Source organism: Coregonus lavaretus (assembly GCF_964263955.1).
Source record: "Coregonus lavaretus genome assembly, chromosome: 9".
NCBI lineage: Eukaryota > Metazoa > Chordata > Actinopteri > Salmoniformes > Salmonidae > Coregonus > Coregonus lavaretus.
Genome location: NC_139996.1, coordinates 5,146,337 through 5,161,328, shown reverse-complemented (window position 1 = coordinate 5,161,328; position 14,992 = coordinate 5,146,337). Strand labels below are relative to the sequence as shown.

Here is a 14,992-nt window from a genome sequence, read left to right as displayed (position 1 = left end):
GGATGTTTTTCAGCGGCAGGGACTGGGAGACTAGTCAGGATCAAGGGAAAGATGAACGGAGCAAAGTACAGAGAGATCCTGATGAAAACCTGCTCCAGAGCGGTTCACCTTCCAACAGGACAACGATCCTAAGCACACAGACAAGACAACGTAGGAGTGGCTTCGGGACAAGTCTCTGAATGTGCTTGAATGGCCCAACCAGATTCCGGACTTGAACCTGATCGAACATCTCTGGAGAGACCTGAAAATAGCTGTGCAGCAACTCTCCCCATCCAACCTGACAGAGCTTGAGAGGATCTGCAGAGAAAAATGGGAGAAACTCCCCAAATACAGGTGTGCCAAGCTTGTCGCGTCATACCCAAGAAGACTTAAGGCTGTATTCGCTGCCAAAGGTGCTTCAACTAAGTACTGAATAAAGGGTCTGAATACTTATGCAAATGTAATATTTCAGTTTTTTTATTTGTAATACATTTGCACACATTTCTAATAACCTGTTTTTGCTTTGTCATTATGGGCCATTATGTGTAGATTGATGAGATTTTTGTTTTTAAATTCATTTTAGAATAAGGCTGTAACGTAACACAATGTGGAAAAAGTCAAGGGGTCTGCATACTTTCCGAATCCACTGTATACCTGTGTTTTATTTATCCATGGCAATGTTATTAATATTTACCTCATCTCAAGTCATTGATATATCTATACTTATGCTATTATAGTACAGGATACATAGTAAACACATACAGAAGGGAACCAGGGTAGATCGTGGTCAATGAGAAATGGCTGTACATACAACACACATGACCCAACAACAATATGGAATATAGCGGACTGTCAAAAGCAGTTCTGGTCTCAGTGCATTACTTCAGACCAGGCCTGCGGCCCAAATGGTACCCTAGATAGTGAACGAGAAGTAGTTCACTACAGGGAATGGGGTGCCATTTGAGAGATAACCCAAGTCTACAGAGCATTGTAATGGTACGCTTGGACACAGTTGTATTTAACATCAATTACCACACATACTGTTACGTGCCCCTTATGTACACAACATGGCACAACGGTCTGGTCTGACTCACGATTTCACCAAAAAAAACCCACACCTATTGACTTACTACACACAGAAACGTTGTTTTGTTCTGTTGCACGTACTACAATACACAGTAACGAAACCAAGGCGTCTGTCGACCTAACAGAGCGTGTTACTACAGATGGACACGGTGAAGGATTGTAGCCTGGTTAAACCAGACTGAATGTTGGCGCTCACCGCTGTTTCACTAACACCGGTGAAATGTAATGACGTCAGTTCAGATGCCAGGCTAAAGGGATCGTAGTCTACTGGAGTGGATATACTATGTGATTTTTCTGGTGCAATATTAATTCATTACAACACACAATCTATCTCATCTGGATGGAGCCTATATATGCATTTACAAACATTCACTGATGTTCATAATTTTATGGTTACAAGTTGATCTGTAAATTCATGTTTGCATTGCTCCAGTGCATGTGAAAGTGAGTACAGCGAGCACTGAGTTGAAATTCCAGATTAAGAGAATAGTTCTCTGTGCCTCCCCCCCCAAAAAAAAAAAATATTATTCAATGATGACGTGAATAAAACACATTAGAAGCCTTTAGAAACCTATAATAGCAAGAACCAGAGAGACAAAAAGAACAGAGATGCATTCACACACTTCCTCACAAAAATATACAGGAAAATGCAGGTCTGTACAAACAAACAAAAAAAACGGTTTGAGAAAAATTGAAAAGAAAATCATATTGAATATCATCCATCACACAATCAGACAAAGACAATTCACAGGTTTTTGAAATAACTGCCATTCATGTACACATCTTCACATTGGTTTCAAGTCTAATACTGTATACACATTTCTGTAATATCCATCTTTTAATTAAATAATTCTTCATTTTAAGAGTTATCTTGAGACTCGAGACAATAAAGACTTGACAGTTATTTTCTTCCAGTTTCAGTTCATAAAATGAGATATTTGTATTAACAATATTATATTTTTTCCATATATACCATTTCACATCTACACTCATGGGTTCTGACTAGAGGGAGTACAGCTACAACCGGAAGTTACTTTTTCGTAGCAGGTTAGGTTCATGTACGCAGCTGGTTAGGAGAACTAAAGTAGCAGGTTAGGAGACTTAGGTTAAGGTTAGGAAAAGGGTTATTAGGGTTAGCTAAAATGCTCTCCTAACCTGCTACGAAAAGTCACTTCCGGTCGTAGCTGTACTCCCTCTAGTCATAACCACACTCATGTACTAACGTTGACAACCACATTTTGTTTTCACTCGTAAAGGTAAAAATCCACCATTACCCAGAAAAAAAAAAAAAAAGATTGTCATGACGTCACTGATGACACCATTACAACCAGCTTGTAGTCATTTTTTGCATTCGCGTCACAGGGTTCACCTTAGGATTAGTGAGAGGATTGACCCATGGGAATAAACGTTCACAACATCTAACATTTGTCCATCTACAAACAGCAAATACTCTATCTTCAATGGGGAATGAAGATTACATTTAGTCCCTTCTGCCCCTTACAGACAGAACCCTCATCAACTTCCAGACAGAACCATCTGCCCCTTACAGACAGAACCCTCATCCACTTCCAGACAGAACCATCTGCCCCTTACAGACAGAACCATCTGCCCCTTACAGACAGAACCCTCATCCACTTCCAGACAGAACCATCTGCCCCTTACAGACAGAACCATCTGCCCCTTACAGACAGAACCATCTGCCCCTTACAGACAGAACCATCTGCCCCTTACAGACAGAACCATCTGCCCCTTACAGACAGAACCATCTGCCCCTTACAGACAGAACCATCTGCCTCTTACAGACAGAACCATCTGCCCCTTACAGACAGAACCATCATCCCTTTACAGACAGAGGTATTTTGGTTCACCTAGTCTAAATTCTTAACTGGGTTACAGCAGTCATACTTATTTGGAATGTTCCATCCTATGCAAAACTGAACAGTGTACGTGTGCGTTTAAATTAGTGGTTACTATTAAACATCTATTCTTTGTTTCACTGATAGTCAATAGCATAATGACTGTTAAAAAAAATAACACTCCCCATAACCTGAAATGTAAAATGGTGGAACTAGCAGACACTCCTAACATGGCTTCATTATGACTGGAGATGAAGAAGCCAACAGTCTGGTATTTCTACTCTAGGCAATGCTAGCCAAAGACTGACATGTAGCTATGAGCTATCTAGCAACTAGGTAAGATCTAAAAACATAGGAATAGAATAGAAGTCATTCTATTCCTATGTATAAAACAAGGTAGACAGATATCACACCTTTCCTGAGAATCTAAGTAATAAAAAATAAAATTCAACATGGACAAAATTGTGATAATTCTTTTTAAATACGATTCAACAAAATTTTCCTGCATTTTGTCATGTCCACGTGGCCAAACTGTATCCTTCATAATAATACAGCACTGCAAAACAAGTAGAAACTGTTTCTCAAAAACATGACAAAACATCACAATCCTAATCGTTTCTGCTAAGCTCCTTCCATAAAATAAACATCCTTCCAAAAACAATGCGAGATCACTCACTAAAACCATAATATCTTCTGAAACATTGCATTGGCTCTAGTAAGACTGTTGTATTCTTCTATTCAAAGCTAAATCAGCATTACGGGGCAGTGCAAGGGTTGAAGTGTGTCTGGCACACGGAAGCAGAGAAATCCATCTTGTGTGAAAAATGTGTAACGTCTTGATACTGCACTACGTTTAATAATAACAACTATGTGCATGGTTGAAGTGTTGGTCCATGTTAGGGGACAGATGTGGGAGGGAACCTTTGAAGCAAAATCAAAACATTACATCATCATATTCTGAATGGAACCCTAATTGTGAATTTTGTTCTCATTTGATGATCATCCCTTTTCATCTGTCCGTCCAGTCTGTCCCTCACCTAGCCTGGGTGACTCCCTCAACTAGCCTGGGTGGCTCCCTCACCTAGCCTGGGTGTCTCCCTCACCTAGCCTGGGTGGCTCCCTCACCTAGCCTGGGTGGCTCCCTCACCTAGCCTGGGTGGCTCCCTCACCTAGCCTGGGTGGCTCCCTAACCCTAGCCTGGGTGTCTCCCTCACCTAGCCTGGGTGTCTCCCTAACCCTAGCCTGGGTGTCTCCCTAACCCTAGCCTGGGTGTCTCCCTAACCCTAGCCTGGGTGTCTCCCTAACCCTAGCCTGGGTGTCTCCCTAACCCTAGCCTGGGTGTCTCCCTAACCCTAGCCTGGGTGTCTCCCTAACCCTAGCCTGGGTGTCTCCCTAACCCTAGCCTGGGTGTCTCCCTAACCCTAGCCTGGGTGTCTCCCTAACCCTAGCCTGGGTGGCTCCCTAACCCTAGCCTGGGTGGCTCCCTAACCCTAGCCTGGGTGGCTCCCTCACCTAGCCTGGGTGGCTCCCTCACCTAGCCTGGGTGGCTCCCTAACCCTAGCCTGGGTGGCTCCCTAACCCTAGCCTGGGTGTCTCCCTAACCCTAGCCTGGGTGTCTCCCTAACCCTAGCCTGGGTGTCTCCCTAACCCTAGCCTGGGTAGCTCCCTCACCTAGCCTGGGTGGCTCCCTAACCCTAGCCTGGGTGGCTCCCTCACCTAGCCTGGGTGTCTCCCTAACCCTAGCCTGGGTGTCTCCCTAACCCTAGCCTGGGTGGCTCCCTAACCCTAGCCTGGGTGGCTCCCTAACCCTAGCCTGGGTGGCTCCCTAACCCTAGCCTGGGTGGCTCCCTAACCCTAGCCTGGGTGGCTCCCTCACCCTAGCCTGGGTGTCTCCCTCACCTAGCCTGGGTGTCTCCCTAACCCTAGCCTGGGTGGCTCCCTCACCTAGCCTGGGTGGCTCCCTCACCTAGCCTGGGTGTCTCCCTAACCCTAGCCTGGGTGTCTCCCTAACCCTAGCCTGGGTGTCTCCCTAACCCTAGCCTGGGTGGCTCCCTAACCCTAGCCTGGGTGGCTCCCTAACCCTAGCCTGGGTGGCTCCCTAACCCTAGCCTGGGTGGCTCCCTAACCCTAGCCTGGGTGGCTCCCTAACCCTAGCCTGGGTGGCTCCCTCACCTAGCCTGGGTGACTCCCTCACCTAGCCTGGGTGGCTCCCTAACCCTAGCCTGGGTGGCTCCCTAACCCTAGCCTGGGTGGCTCCCTCACCTAGCCTGGGTGGCTCCCTAACCCTAGCCTGGGTGGCTCCCTCACCTAGCCTGGGTGTCTCCCTAACCCTAGCCTGGGTGTCTCCCTAACCCTAGCCTGGGTGTCTCCCTAACCCTAGCCTGGGTGTCTCCCTAACCCTAGCCTGGGTGTCTCCCTAACCCTAGCCTGGGTGTCTCCCTAACCCTAGCCTGGGTGGCTCCCTCACCTAGCCTGGGTGTCTCCCTAACCCTAGCCTGGGTGTCTCCCTAACCCTAGCCTGGGTGTCTCCCTAACCCTAGCCTGGGTGTCTCCCTAACCCTAGCCTGGGTGTCTCCCTAACCCTAGCCTGGGTGTCTCCCTAACCCTAGCCTGGGTGTCTCCCTAACCCTAGCCTGGGTGGCTCCCTAACCCTAGCCTGGGTGGCTCCCTAACCCTAGCCTGGGTGGCTCCCTAACCCTAGCCTGGGTGGCTCCCTAACCCTAGCCTGGGTGGCTCCCTAACCCTAGCCTGGGTGTCTCCCTAACCCTAGCCTGGGTGGCTCCCTAACCCTAGCCTGGGTGTCTCCCTAACCCTAGCCTGGGTGTCTCCCTAACCCTAGCCTGGGTGTCTCCCTAACCCTAGCCTGGGTGTCTCCCTAACCCTAGCCTGGGTGGCTCCCTAACCCTAGCCTGGGTGGCTCCCTAACCCTAGCCTGGGTGTCTCCCTAACCCTAGCCTGGGTGTCTCCCTAACCCTAGCCTGGGTGTCTCCCTAACCCTAGCCTGGGTGTCTCCCTAACCCTAGCCTGGGTGTCTCCCTAACCCTAGCCTGGGTGTCTCCCTAACCCTAGCCTGGGTGTCTCCCTAACCCTAGCCTGGGTGTCTCCCTAACCCTAGCCTGGGTGGCTCCCTAACCCTAGCCTGGGTGGCTCCCTAACCCTAGCCTGGGTGGCTCCCTAACCCTAGCCTGGGTGGCTCTGCTCCTGATCTCCAGCCAACTGACAATTCCATAAGGAGCAAAAACAGACTGGCACCCTGTCTATATCCCCCCCCCCCCCCCCCCCCCCTCCCACATCTTCACCCTCGCCCTCTCCTCCACCCTGTCTATATCCCCCCCCCCCTATCTCCCACCCTCGCCCTCTCCTCCACCCTGTCTATATCCCCCCCCCCTATCTCCCACCCTCGCCCTCTCCTCCACCCTCTCTATATCCCCCCCCCCCTATCTCCCACCCTCGCCCTCTCCTCCACCCTGTCTATATCCCCCCCCCCTATCTCCCACCCTCGCCCTCTCCTCCACCCTGTCTATATCCCCCCCCCCCTATCTCCCACCCTCGCCCTCTCCTCCACCCTGTCTATATCCCCCCCCCCTATCTCCCACCCTCGCCCTCTCCTCCACCCTGTCTATATCCCCCCCCCCCCTATCTCCCACCCTCGCCCTCTCCTCCACCCTGTCTATATCCCCCCCCCCCCTATCTCCCACCCTCGCCCTCTCCTCCACCCTGTCTATATCCCCCCCCCCCTATCTCCCACCCTCGCCCTCTCCTCCACCCTGTCTATATCCCCCCCCCCCTATCTCCCACCCTCGCCCTCTCCTCCACCCTGTCTATATCCCCCCCCCCCTATCTCCCACCCTCGCCCTCTCCTCCACCCTGTCTATATCCCCCCCCCCTATCTCCCACCCTCGCCCTCTCCTCCACCCTCTCTATATCCCCCCCCCCTATCTCCCACCCTCGCCCTCTCCTCCACCCTCTCTATATCCCCCCCCCTATCTCCCACCCTCGCCCTCTCCTCCACCCTCTCTATATCTCCCACCCTCGCCCTCGCCTCCACCCTGTCTATATCCCACCCCCCCCTCACACTCCCCCATCTCCCACCCTCGCCCTAGCCTCCACCCTGTCTATATCCCCCCCCCCTCTCCCACCCTCTCCTCCACCCTGCCCTACATGCCCGGGTCGTCGTAGTTGTAGGTGGGTGCCTGTGAGTACTGGGGCTGTTGTTGCTGCTGCTGCTGCATGGCTCCCTGCGCCACCCCTACAGCGGCCTGCTGCGCTGCCTGCTGGACGTGAGGGTTCTTCCAGGCCCCGGTGGTCCACTCCTCCTGGGCTTTACTCATACTGCCCCCAGTGCCACGGTACATGTTGTGCACCTGGAGAGAGTCAGGGAGACGGTGTTAGAGTGAGTTATATTACTGTAGTTAGTGTGTACATGCAGAATACTGTCCCGGTGCCACGGTACATGTTGTCAGGGAGAGATGGCGTGTGAGTTTATATTACTGCAAGTCATACAGAGGTCTTGAGAATTAATACTGTCTTTGCTCTCCTAAAAATGATTGCCAACCCTGTTTTCAATACTCCAGAACCTTCCCCTTGCTAGGATAACGACACAGCCTTTTTCTAAAATGTTTTATGAGTTGGAGAACACATTGGTAGGGAAATTAGACCATTCCTCCATACAGAATCCTTCCAGATCCTTGATATCCTTCGTCTGCTCATATGGACTGCCCTCTTCAATTCAAACCACGGGTTTTCAATGGGGTTCGATCAAGGCTGGAGACTGAGATGGCCATTGCAAAATGTTGAATTTGTGGTCAATTAACCATTTCTTTGTTTATTTTCTTCCCCACCACTGGTGTGCATGGCCAAAGACCTCTATTGTCATATACTTTTACCATATAATGACCATATAATGCCAAGACTTTTGGACCAGACTGTATATAATACTGCCCCAGTGCCACAGTACATGTTGTGGACCTGGAGAGAGTCAGGGAGAGACTGAGATGGTGTTAGAGATTCATTTTACTGCTAAAAAGCCAGACCAGGCCAAAACAATGATTTTTTCAACGTGCCCATCGACTCTGGTGTGGACCTGCACGAGTCAGAGATATATATATATATATATATTTTAAACTGGGACATTAATTAACATTTCAGTGTTCAAACATCAATGAAGGGTAAATGTGCCTGAGTTCACAAAAGGGATTATTTTTAACCGCCAGTCCCTGAGATTTTGTGAGTTATATTACAGCCAAGTCAAACTAAAGGTCGCAAGAAATAAATACTGTCTTTGCTCTAAATAAGATCTGATTTCCTGTTACTATAGCAACCCATCAGGCAGGTCAAAGACTTGCAGATTTTTTTTCTTGAGCGCATGGTCGGGGGGCCAGAACATAATTACAAATAATTAGTAGACTGCAAATTGACCACAAGAAGCCCAAAACAGATATAATATTTGACTAAAACATAAATCATTACTTACATGTGTATACAAATCACATACAGTATATATCTCTATTATGATTTGCTGGTGTTTTTACAGTCTTTTATGTTCAACAACAAAAATATATATTTTTTTAGTTTTTTGGCTCAGAAAACTTGAGGAGCCAATAAAATCACCTGGGCCAAATAAGGCCCCGTAGGCCGCCAGTTGGGGAACCCTGACATACAGTAACATGAACCACACATTTCACATAGACTGTAGTCAGAGTGAGAAAAGTGCTAGGGTAGTGCTGAAGTGTAAAGTGCTAGGGTAGTGCTGAAGTGTAAAGTGCTAGGGTAGTGCTGAAGTGTAAAGTGCTAGGGTAGTGCTGAAGTGTAAAGTGCTAGGGTAGTGCTGAAGTGTAAAGTGCTAGGGTAGTGCTGAAGTGTAAAGTGCTAGGGTAGTGCTGAAGTGTAAAGTGCTAGGGTAGTACTGAAGTGTAAAGTGCTAGGGTAGTGCTGAAGTGTAAAGTGCTAGGGTAGTGCTGAAGTGTAAAGTGCTAGGGTAGTGCTGAAGTGTAAAGTGCTAGGGTAGTGCTGAAGTGTAAAGTGCTAGGGTAGTGCTGAAGTGTAAAGTGCTAGGGTAGTGCTGAAGTGTAAAGTGCTAGGGTAGTGCTGAAGTGTAAAGTGCTAGGGTAGTGCTGAAGTGTAAAGTGCTAGGGTAGTACTGAAGTGTAAAGTGCTAGGGTAGTACTGAAGTGTAAAGTGCTAGGGTAGTGCTGAAGTGTAAAGTGCTAGGGTAGTGCTGAAGTGTAAAGTGCTAGGGTAGTGCTGAAGTGTAAAGTGCTAGGGTAGTGCTGAAGTGTAAAGTGCTAGGGTAGTGCTGACGTGTAAAGTGCTAGGGTAGTGCTGAAGTGTAATGTGCTAGGGTAGTACTGAAGTGTAAAGTGCTAGGGTAGTGCTGAAGTGTAAAGTGCTAGGGTAGTGCTGAAGTGTAAAGTGCTAGGGTAGTGCTGAAGTGTAAAGTGCTAGGGTAGTGCTGAAGTGTAAAGTGCTAGGGTAGTGTTGAAGTGTAAAGTGCTAGGGTAGTGCTGAAGTGTAAAGTGCTAGGGTAGTGCTGAAGTGTAAAGTGTATATAGTACCTTAGTGAGCCCGGTGAAGGAGAGGACAGCCATGGCAGTGAACATGATGGTGGGGATCAGCATGACTACAGCAGAGCCTATATTGGTGCTAAAGAAGGTGATGGTCGCCAGCCAGCCGCTGGAGGAAGGAAGAGGAACAAGAAAAAAACCACAACAAGTGGAGGACTGTTCTAAGGCAGGGTTCCCTAACACTATAAACAGTAGGCCAATGGCCGACAATCAGGTCAATCAATCAAGCGACCAATCAAATAGTATAGCCCTTTTTACATCAACTGTTGTCACAAAGTGGTTAACAGTAACCCGGCCTAGACCCCATTAAAGAGCACCGACATTGGCAAGGAAAAGCTCCCTAGAAGGAAGAAGCCTAAAGAGGAACCAGACTCAGAGAGGAGAGAGGCCCATCATTTTACAGCCATTAGGCACGACTCTCGCCAACAACTTAAAACGTTTTTAGTAGGCTATTTCAAGTTTAAAAACATGACGTTTTGGCCGTCGGTGGCCTTCATCAGACTGAAACAGGCTCCATCCTTACCAGACCCCCCAGCCTGGGATCCCTATACACTGGATAATGCTGATCACCACCTGGGCCATGAACACGAAGAAGAACGCCATGAAGTTGAACGAGCTGTCAGTCCTACAGGGGGGAAGAGAAGTAAATCTAGTCAGAAATCCAGGATCTAACCTACTGTAGAAATGGTTTATTGTAACTTGACTGACGTCCTCTCTGCCTCATGATAACGTAACACATGGTGTCAGAAGTGGAATCCATCATCTTCTCATTAAAACATGTACCGTGTGTTAACTTGACTCACGTCTCTCTGCCTCATCCATAACAGTATAACGTAACGTGGGGTGCGTGCGATGAGTAAGACAGAACGGCGTTCAATGTTTATTTCAATGGAATCGGTACTGTTACTGAACGACCAAACTTTGGCAAACGTTGAACCGAACTGAACGCACCCCAGGTGTCAGAAGAAGGGTGTACTTACTTGAAGGCCTTGTAGATGGGTCTGAACCAGCACACGTAGGAGCAGGGGGTGAACAGGATGAGCCACAGAATGGCCATGCCAAAGTTAGTGGCTCCGCCCCCGCCACACATCCACGCCAGGCAACCAATCAGATTGACCGCCAAGGTGGCACTGTTAACTGTAACGATCACAGGTGGAAAAAAGGTAAAATAACTATATTAAAATGGTCGACCTTGCATTATTTGAACTACTGCAGCATTGGTCATGTTCATTAGGGCATGCAATGGAAATGGAAAGCGAAGATGAGGGTGTCTTATTGGATACGTCCAGGTAGTCCCTCCCTGTTTCAGTTTTCTTTGGTTTGTTGTCTAATAAACAGGACCATTGTGTTACTGTTTTCCATTCCATGTTTGTACAATTACATTGTCTAGGACGTGAACCTAATGTAATCATTCTACAACAACACGGTCTGTTATTGGATGATTCATCTAGCCAAGTAAAGTTTAATTGGTTGCTTCAGATTTGTATAGGAGTCTGCAGAGACAGTAAAGGTAGCTTTATGTATGGGAGTCTGCAGAGACAGTAAAGGTAGCTTTATGTATGGGAGTCTGCAGAGACAGTAACGGTAGCTTTATGTATGGGAGTCTGCAGAGACAGTAAAGGTAGCTTTATGTATGGGAGTCTGCAGACAGTAACGGTAGCTTTATGTATAGGAGTCTGTAGAGACAGTAAAGGTAGCTTTATGTATGGGAGTCTGCAGAGACAGTAAAGGTAGCTTTATGTATGGGAGTTTGCAGAGACAGTAACGGTAGCTTTATGTATAGGAGTCTGCAGAGACAGTAACGGTAGCTTTATGTATAGGAGTCTGCAGAGACAGTAAAGGTAGCTTTATGTATGGGAGTCTGCAGAGACAGTAACGGTAGCTTTATGTATAGGAGTTTGCAGAGACAGTAATGGTAGCTTTATGTATGGGAGGTTGCAGAGACAGTAACGGTAGCTTTATGTATAGGAGTTTGCAGAGACAGTAACGGTAGCTTTATGTATAGGAGTCTGCAGAGACAGTAAAGGTAGCTTTATGTATGGGAGACTGTAGAGACAGTAACGGTAGCTTTATGTATGGGAGTCTGCAGAGACAGTAAAGGTAGCTTTATGTATGGGGGTCTGTAGAGACAGTAACGGTAGCTTTATGTATGGGAGTCTGCAGAGACAGTAAAGGTAGCTTTATGTATGGGAGTCTGCAGAGACAGTAACGGTAGCTTTATGTATGGGAGTCTGCAGAGACAGTAAAGGTAGCTTTATGTATGGGAGTCTGCAGAGACAGTAACGGTAGCTTTATGTATAGGAGTTTGCAGAGACAGTAAAGGTAGCTTTATGTATGGGAGTCTGCAGAGACAGTAACGGTAGCTTTATGTATAGGAGTCTGTAGAGACAGTAAAGGTAGCTTTATGTATGGGAGTCTGCAGAGACAGTAAAGGTAGCTTTATGTATGGGAGTTTGCAGAGACAGTAACGGTAGCTTTATGTATAGGAGTCTGCAGAGACAGTAACGGTAGCTTTATGTATAGGAGTCTGCAGAGACAGTAAAGGTAGCTTTATGTATGGGAGTCTGCAGAGACAGTAACGGTAGCTTTATGTATAGGAGTTTGCAGAGACAGTAATGGTAGCTTTATGTATGGGAGGTTGCAGAGACAGTAACGGTAGCTTTATGTATAGGAGTTTGCAGAGACAGTAACGGTAGCTTTATGTATAGGAGTCTGCAGAGACAGTAACGGTAGCTTTATGTATGGGAGACTGTAGAGACAGTAACGGTAGCTTTATGTATGGGAGTCTGCAGAGACAGTAAAGGTAGCTTTATGTATGGGAGTCTGTAGAGACAGTAACGGTAGCTTTATGTATGGGAGTCTGCAGAGACAGTAAAGGTAGCTTTATGTATGGGAGTCTGTAGAGACAGTAACGGTAGCTTTATGTATGGGAGTCTGCAGGGACAGTAACGGTAGCTTTATGTATGGGAGTCTGCAGAGACAGTAAAGGTAGCTTTATGTATGGGAGTCTGCAGAGACAGTAACGGTAGCTTTATGTATGGGAGTCTGCAGAGACAGTAAAGGTAGCTTTATGTATGGGAGTCTGCAGAGACAGTAACGGTAGCTTTATGTATGGGAGTCTGTAGAGATAGTAAAGGTAGCTTTATGTATAGGAGTCTGCAGGGACAGTAAAGGTAGCTTTATGGTTTAGAATCTGAGATATAAAGGAAAGATCTCTATGACCAAGTTATGGTCTGTGTCTTAAAGAACAGTAGTGCACTATAAAGAATATTGGCTATAATTTGGGACATCCTAAAACTAAAGCAATCAGTCATCTATTCAACACACAATACAATGACTACTAGGCTAAGAGGCACAAACTAATGATTACCTATTTCTAACATATATTTCACAGGACTTACTTTTATATTCCCCAGCCTGAGTGAAATGAAAATTAGAATGAAAGGTATACAATCATCCATATATAAAGTTTACCATTGATCTATTAGCTTCATTTTCAGTTCTTGTTGTCAGGCCAATGATATAAAGATGGGATGCTTTAAACTAGCGGAAGTTAATTGTGATGGAAAAAAATTATTGGATGGATGCCTAAATGTCGCAAACCAGCTATACCAGCCTTCCTGCTATTCCAGTGATTGTTTCCCATATTATTTTGGGGTAAAAACACACACAGGTGACGTTAAAAAGGCCAAACAGTAGCAGATGACACTTAACAGTTCACCGGTATGTCGTCACTTAAGCGATCTACACATTAAATACAGTATGTAAAGGGATTTGTTAGAGTGAACCAGTGCTGCACGGTACGGAGCACCAGCACCTCTAATATTCTACTGACACCTCTTTTAGAATATTAATACTCTAATACATGATGAGTACTGGTATTTAAATATAAAGAGTACCTTATGAACAATTCATACTGGTTTCCCAGGCCCAAATTCAGCCAAGTTCAGGACCTAAAAGCATTCTCAATGGAAAATGGTCTATAAGAACTAGGCTTGCTATATATCTATATCTGGGAAACCAGCCCCAGATGCCTCAGTCTCTAATCACAGGGTGTCTTCCAGATGTCACCCTATTCCCTACATAGTGCACTACTTAGTTTGGACCAGAACCCTATGTGCCCTGGTCAAAAGTAGTGCACTATATAGGGAATAGGGTGCCGTTCGAGATCGGCCACACTCACAGATCCATAGGTAGTACAGCTTCTTGCACATGGAGCGATGTACATCCGGGATCTCGTTGAAGTCCTGATAGAAACACGGCCTCAGAGGGATGAAGCGGGGCAGGGGAGGGAAATTGTTTTCTGTGGGAATAAAAAAAAAAAGGACAAAAGCTATAATATAATAATAATATTCCATTTAGCAGACGCTTTTATCCAAAGCCACTTACAGTCATGCGTGCATACATTTTTACGTATGGGGTGGTCCCGGGGATCGAACCCACTACCCTGGCGTTACAAGCGCCGTGCTCTACCAATTGAGCTACAGAGGACCATCACGTTGATGTTCAGCAATTACTGGTAACTCCCTTAATAGTCAGATTCTTGAATGGAGACAATATATTCGGGTTGAAGTACAAATCGTTGAACCTGATCAAGACAACATTTGCACTTGATTGATAAAAGCATACTGTTGAGCAATGTGCACTCATACTACAATGATACGATAACGTGCTTATTAACAACTACTAATAACTATATATTTCAAAAAAGAGTGTCATAATTCAAGATTCAATACACACAGAAGTCACACTAACAAAACATCTCCACTATGATGATATCCTTGTATGAATGAGAGAATTAAATTCAATTATAGCTTACCTGCCATTACAATTGGATATGTTCCTCCAGTTGGAAATAAATATGATCCAAACCCAATTGCCTTGGAAATTAAACTGAAAAGAATATGAAGCAAGGAAATGTAAATACATTTTATAATATCATATGTGTTTGGCTATCTATCATAAAAGCTATACAAATTGGCTATACAACGTTGTTGCCTAAGTAATATGAAATGCCGATATGACTATGAAAACATTGAGAGGCCAATGCATGAATGCATGGGGAGGTACCTGTGAAATGATGCCAAAACCATCTGTCCCCAGTGTCCCTCCCAGTGTGCTTTGCGCTCATAAATAGCTAGCCCACCTGCCCCACCGCTACAATATGGGATAACATGTTTATCGAAACTGTGATGAGTTTTCTAGTCATTTTGATGTATAATTTAAGTGTTTTGACCGAATGAAAAACAAGTGAGATTCTCATTCATATGAGTTTAGCCAAACTAAGCTAGCTAACTTTGTATGTAAGTTAATGAGAACAAGATGGTGTCTCAGATTATTTTGTATTTCTGTTATAAACGTTTGTACATATGAACAACACTAATGATATTTTAGAAGTTTACTTTTTATGAAATGTGTATCTAACGGTTGCTTGCTAACTGCTAACGTTAGCTAGCTCATTGCTAGGCTTTTAGCTTATGTTGTAGTTGGCTAGATGTTCATGGGTTT

General features: G+C 46.0%; 1 protein-coding gene across 1 annotated transcript; it reads right to left on the bottom strand.

Annotated features, from left to right (window-relative positions):
- Nucleotides 1–7,078: 7,078 nt before the first annotated feature.
- Nucleotides 7,079–14,310, bottom strand: LOC311134834 (secretory carrier-associated membrane protein 5-like; the record flags this gene model as incomplete). Its single annotated transcript, XM_084168613.1, has 6 exons — nucleotides 7,079–7,285; nucleotides 9,476–9,593; nucleotides 10,008–10,109; nucleotides 10,465–10,621; nucleotides 13,668–13,787; nucleotides 14,304–14,310. 6 exons carry the CDS (start codon nucleotides 14,308–14,310, stop codon nucleotides 7,079–7,081), a joined length of 711 nt encoding a protein of 236 aa, XP_084024739.1.
- Between the last annotated feature and the right edge of the window lie 682 nt (nucleotides 14,311–14,992).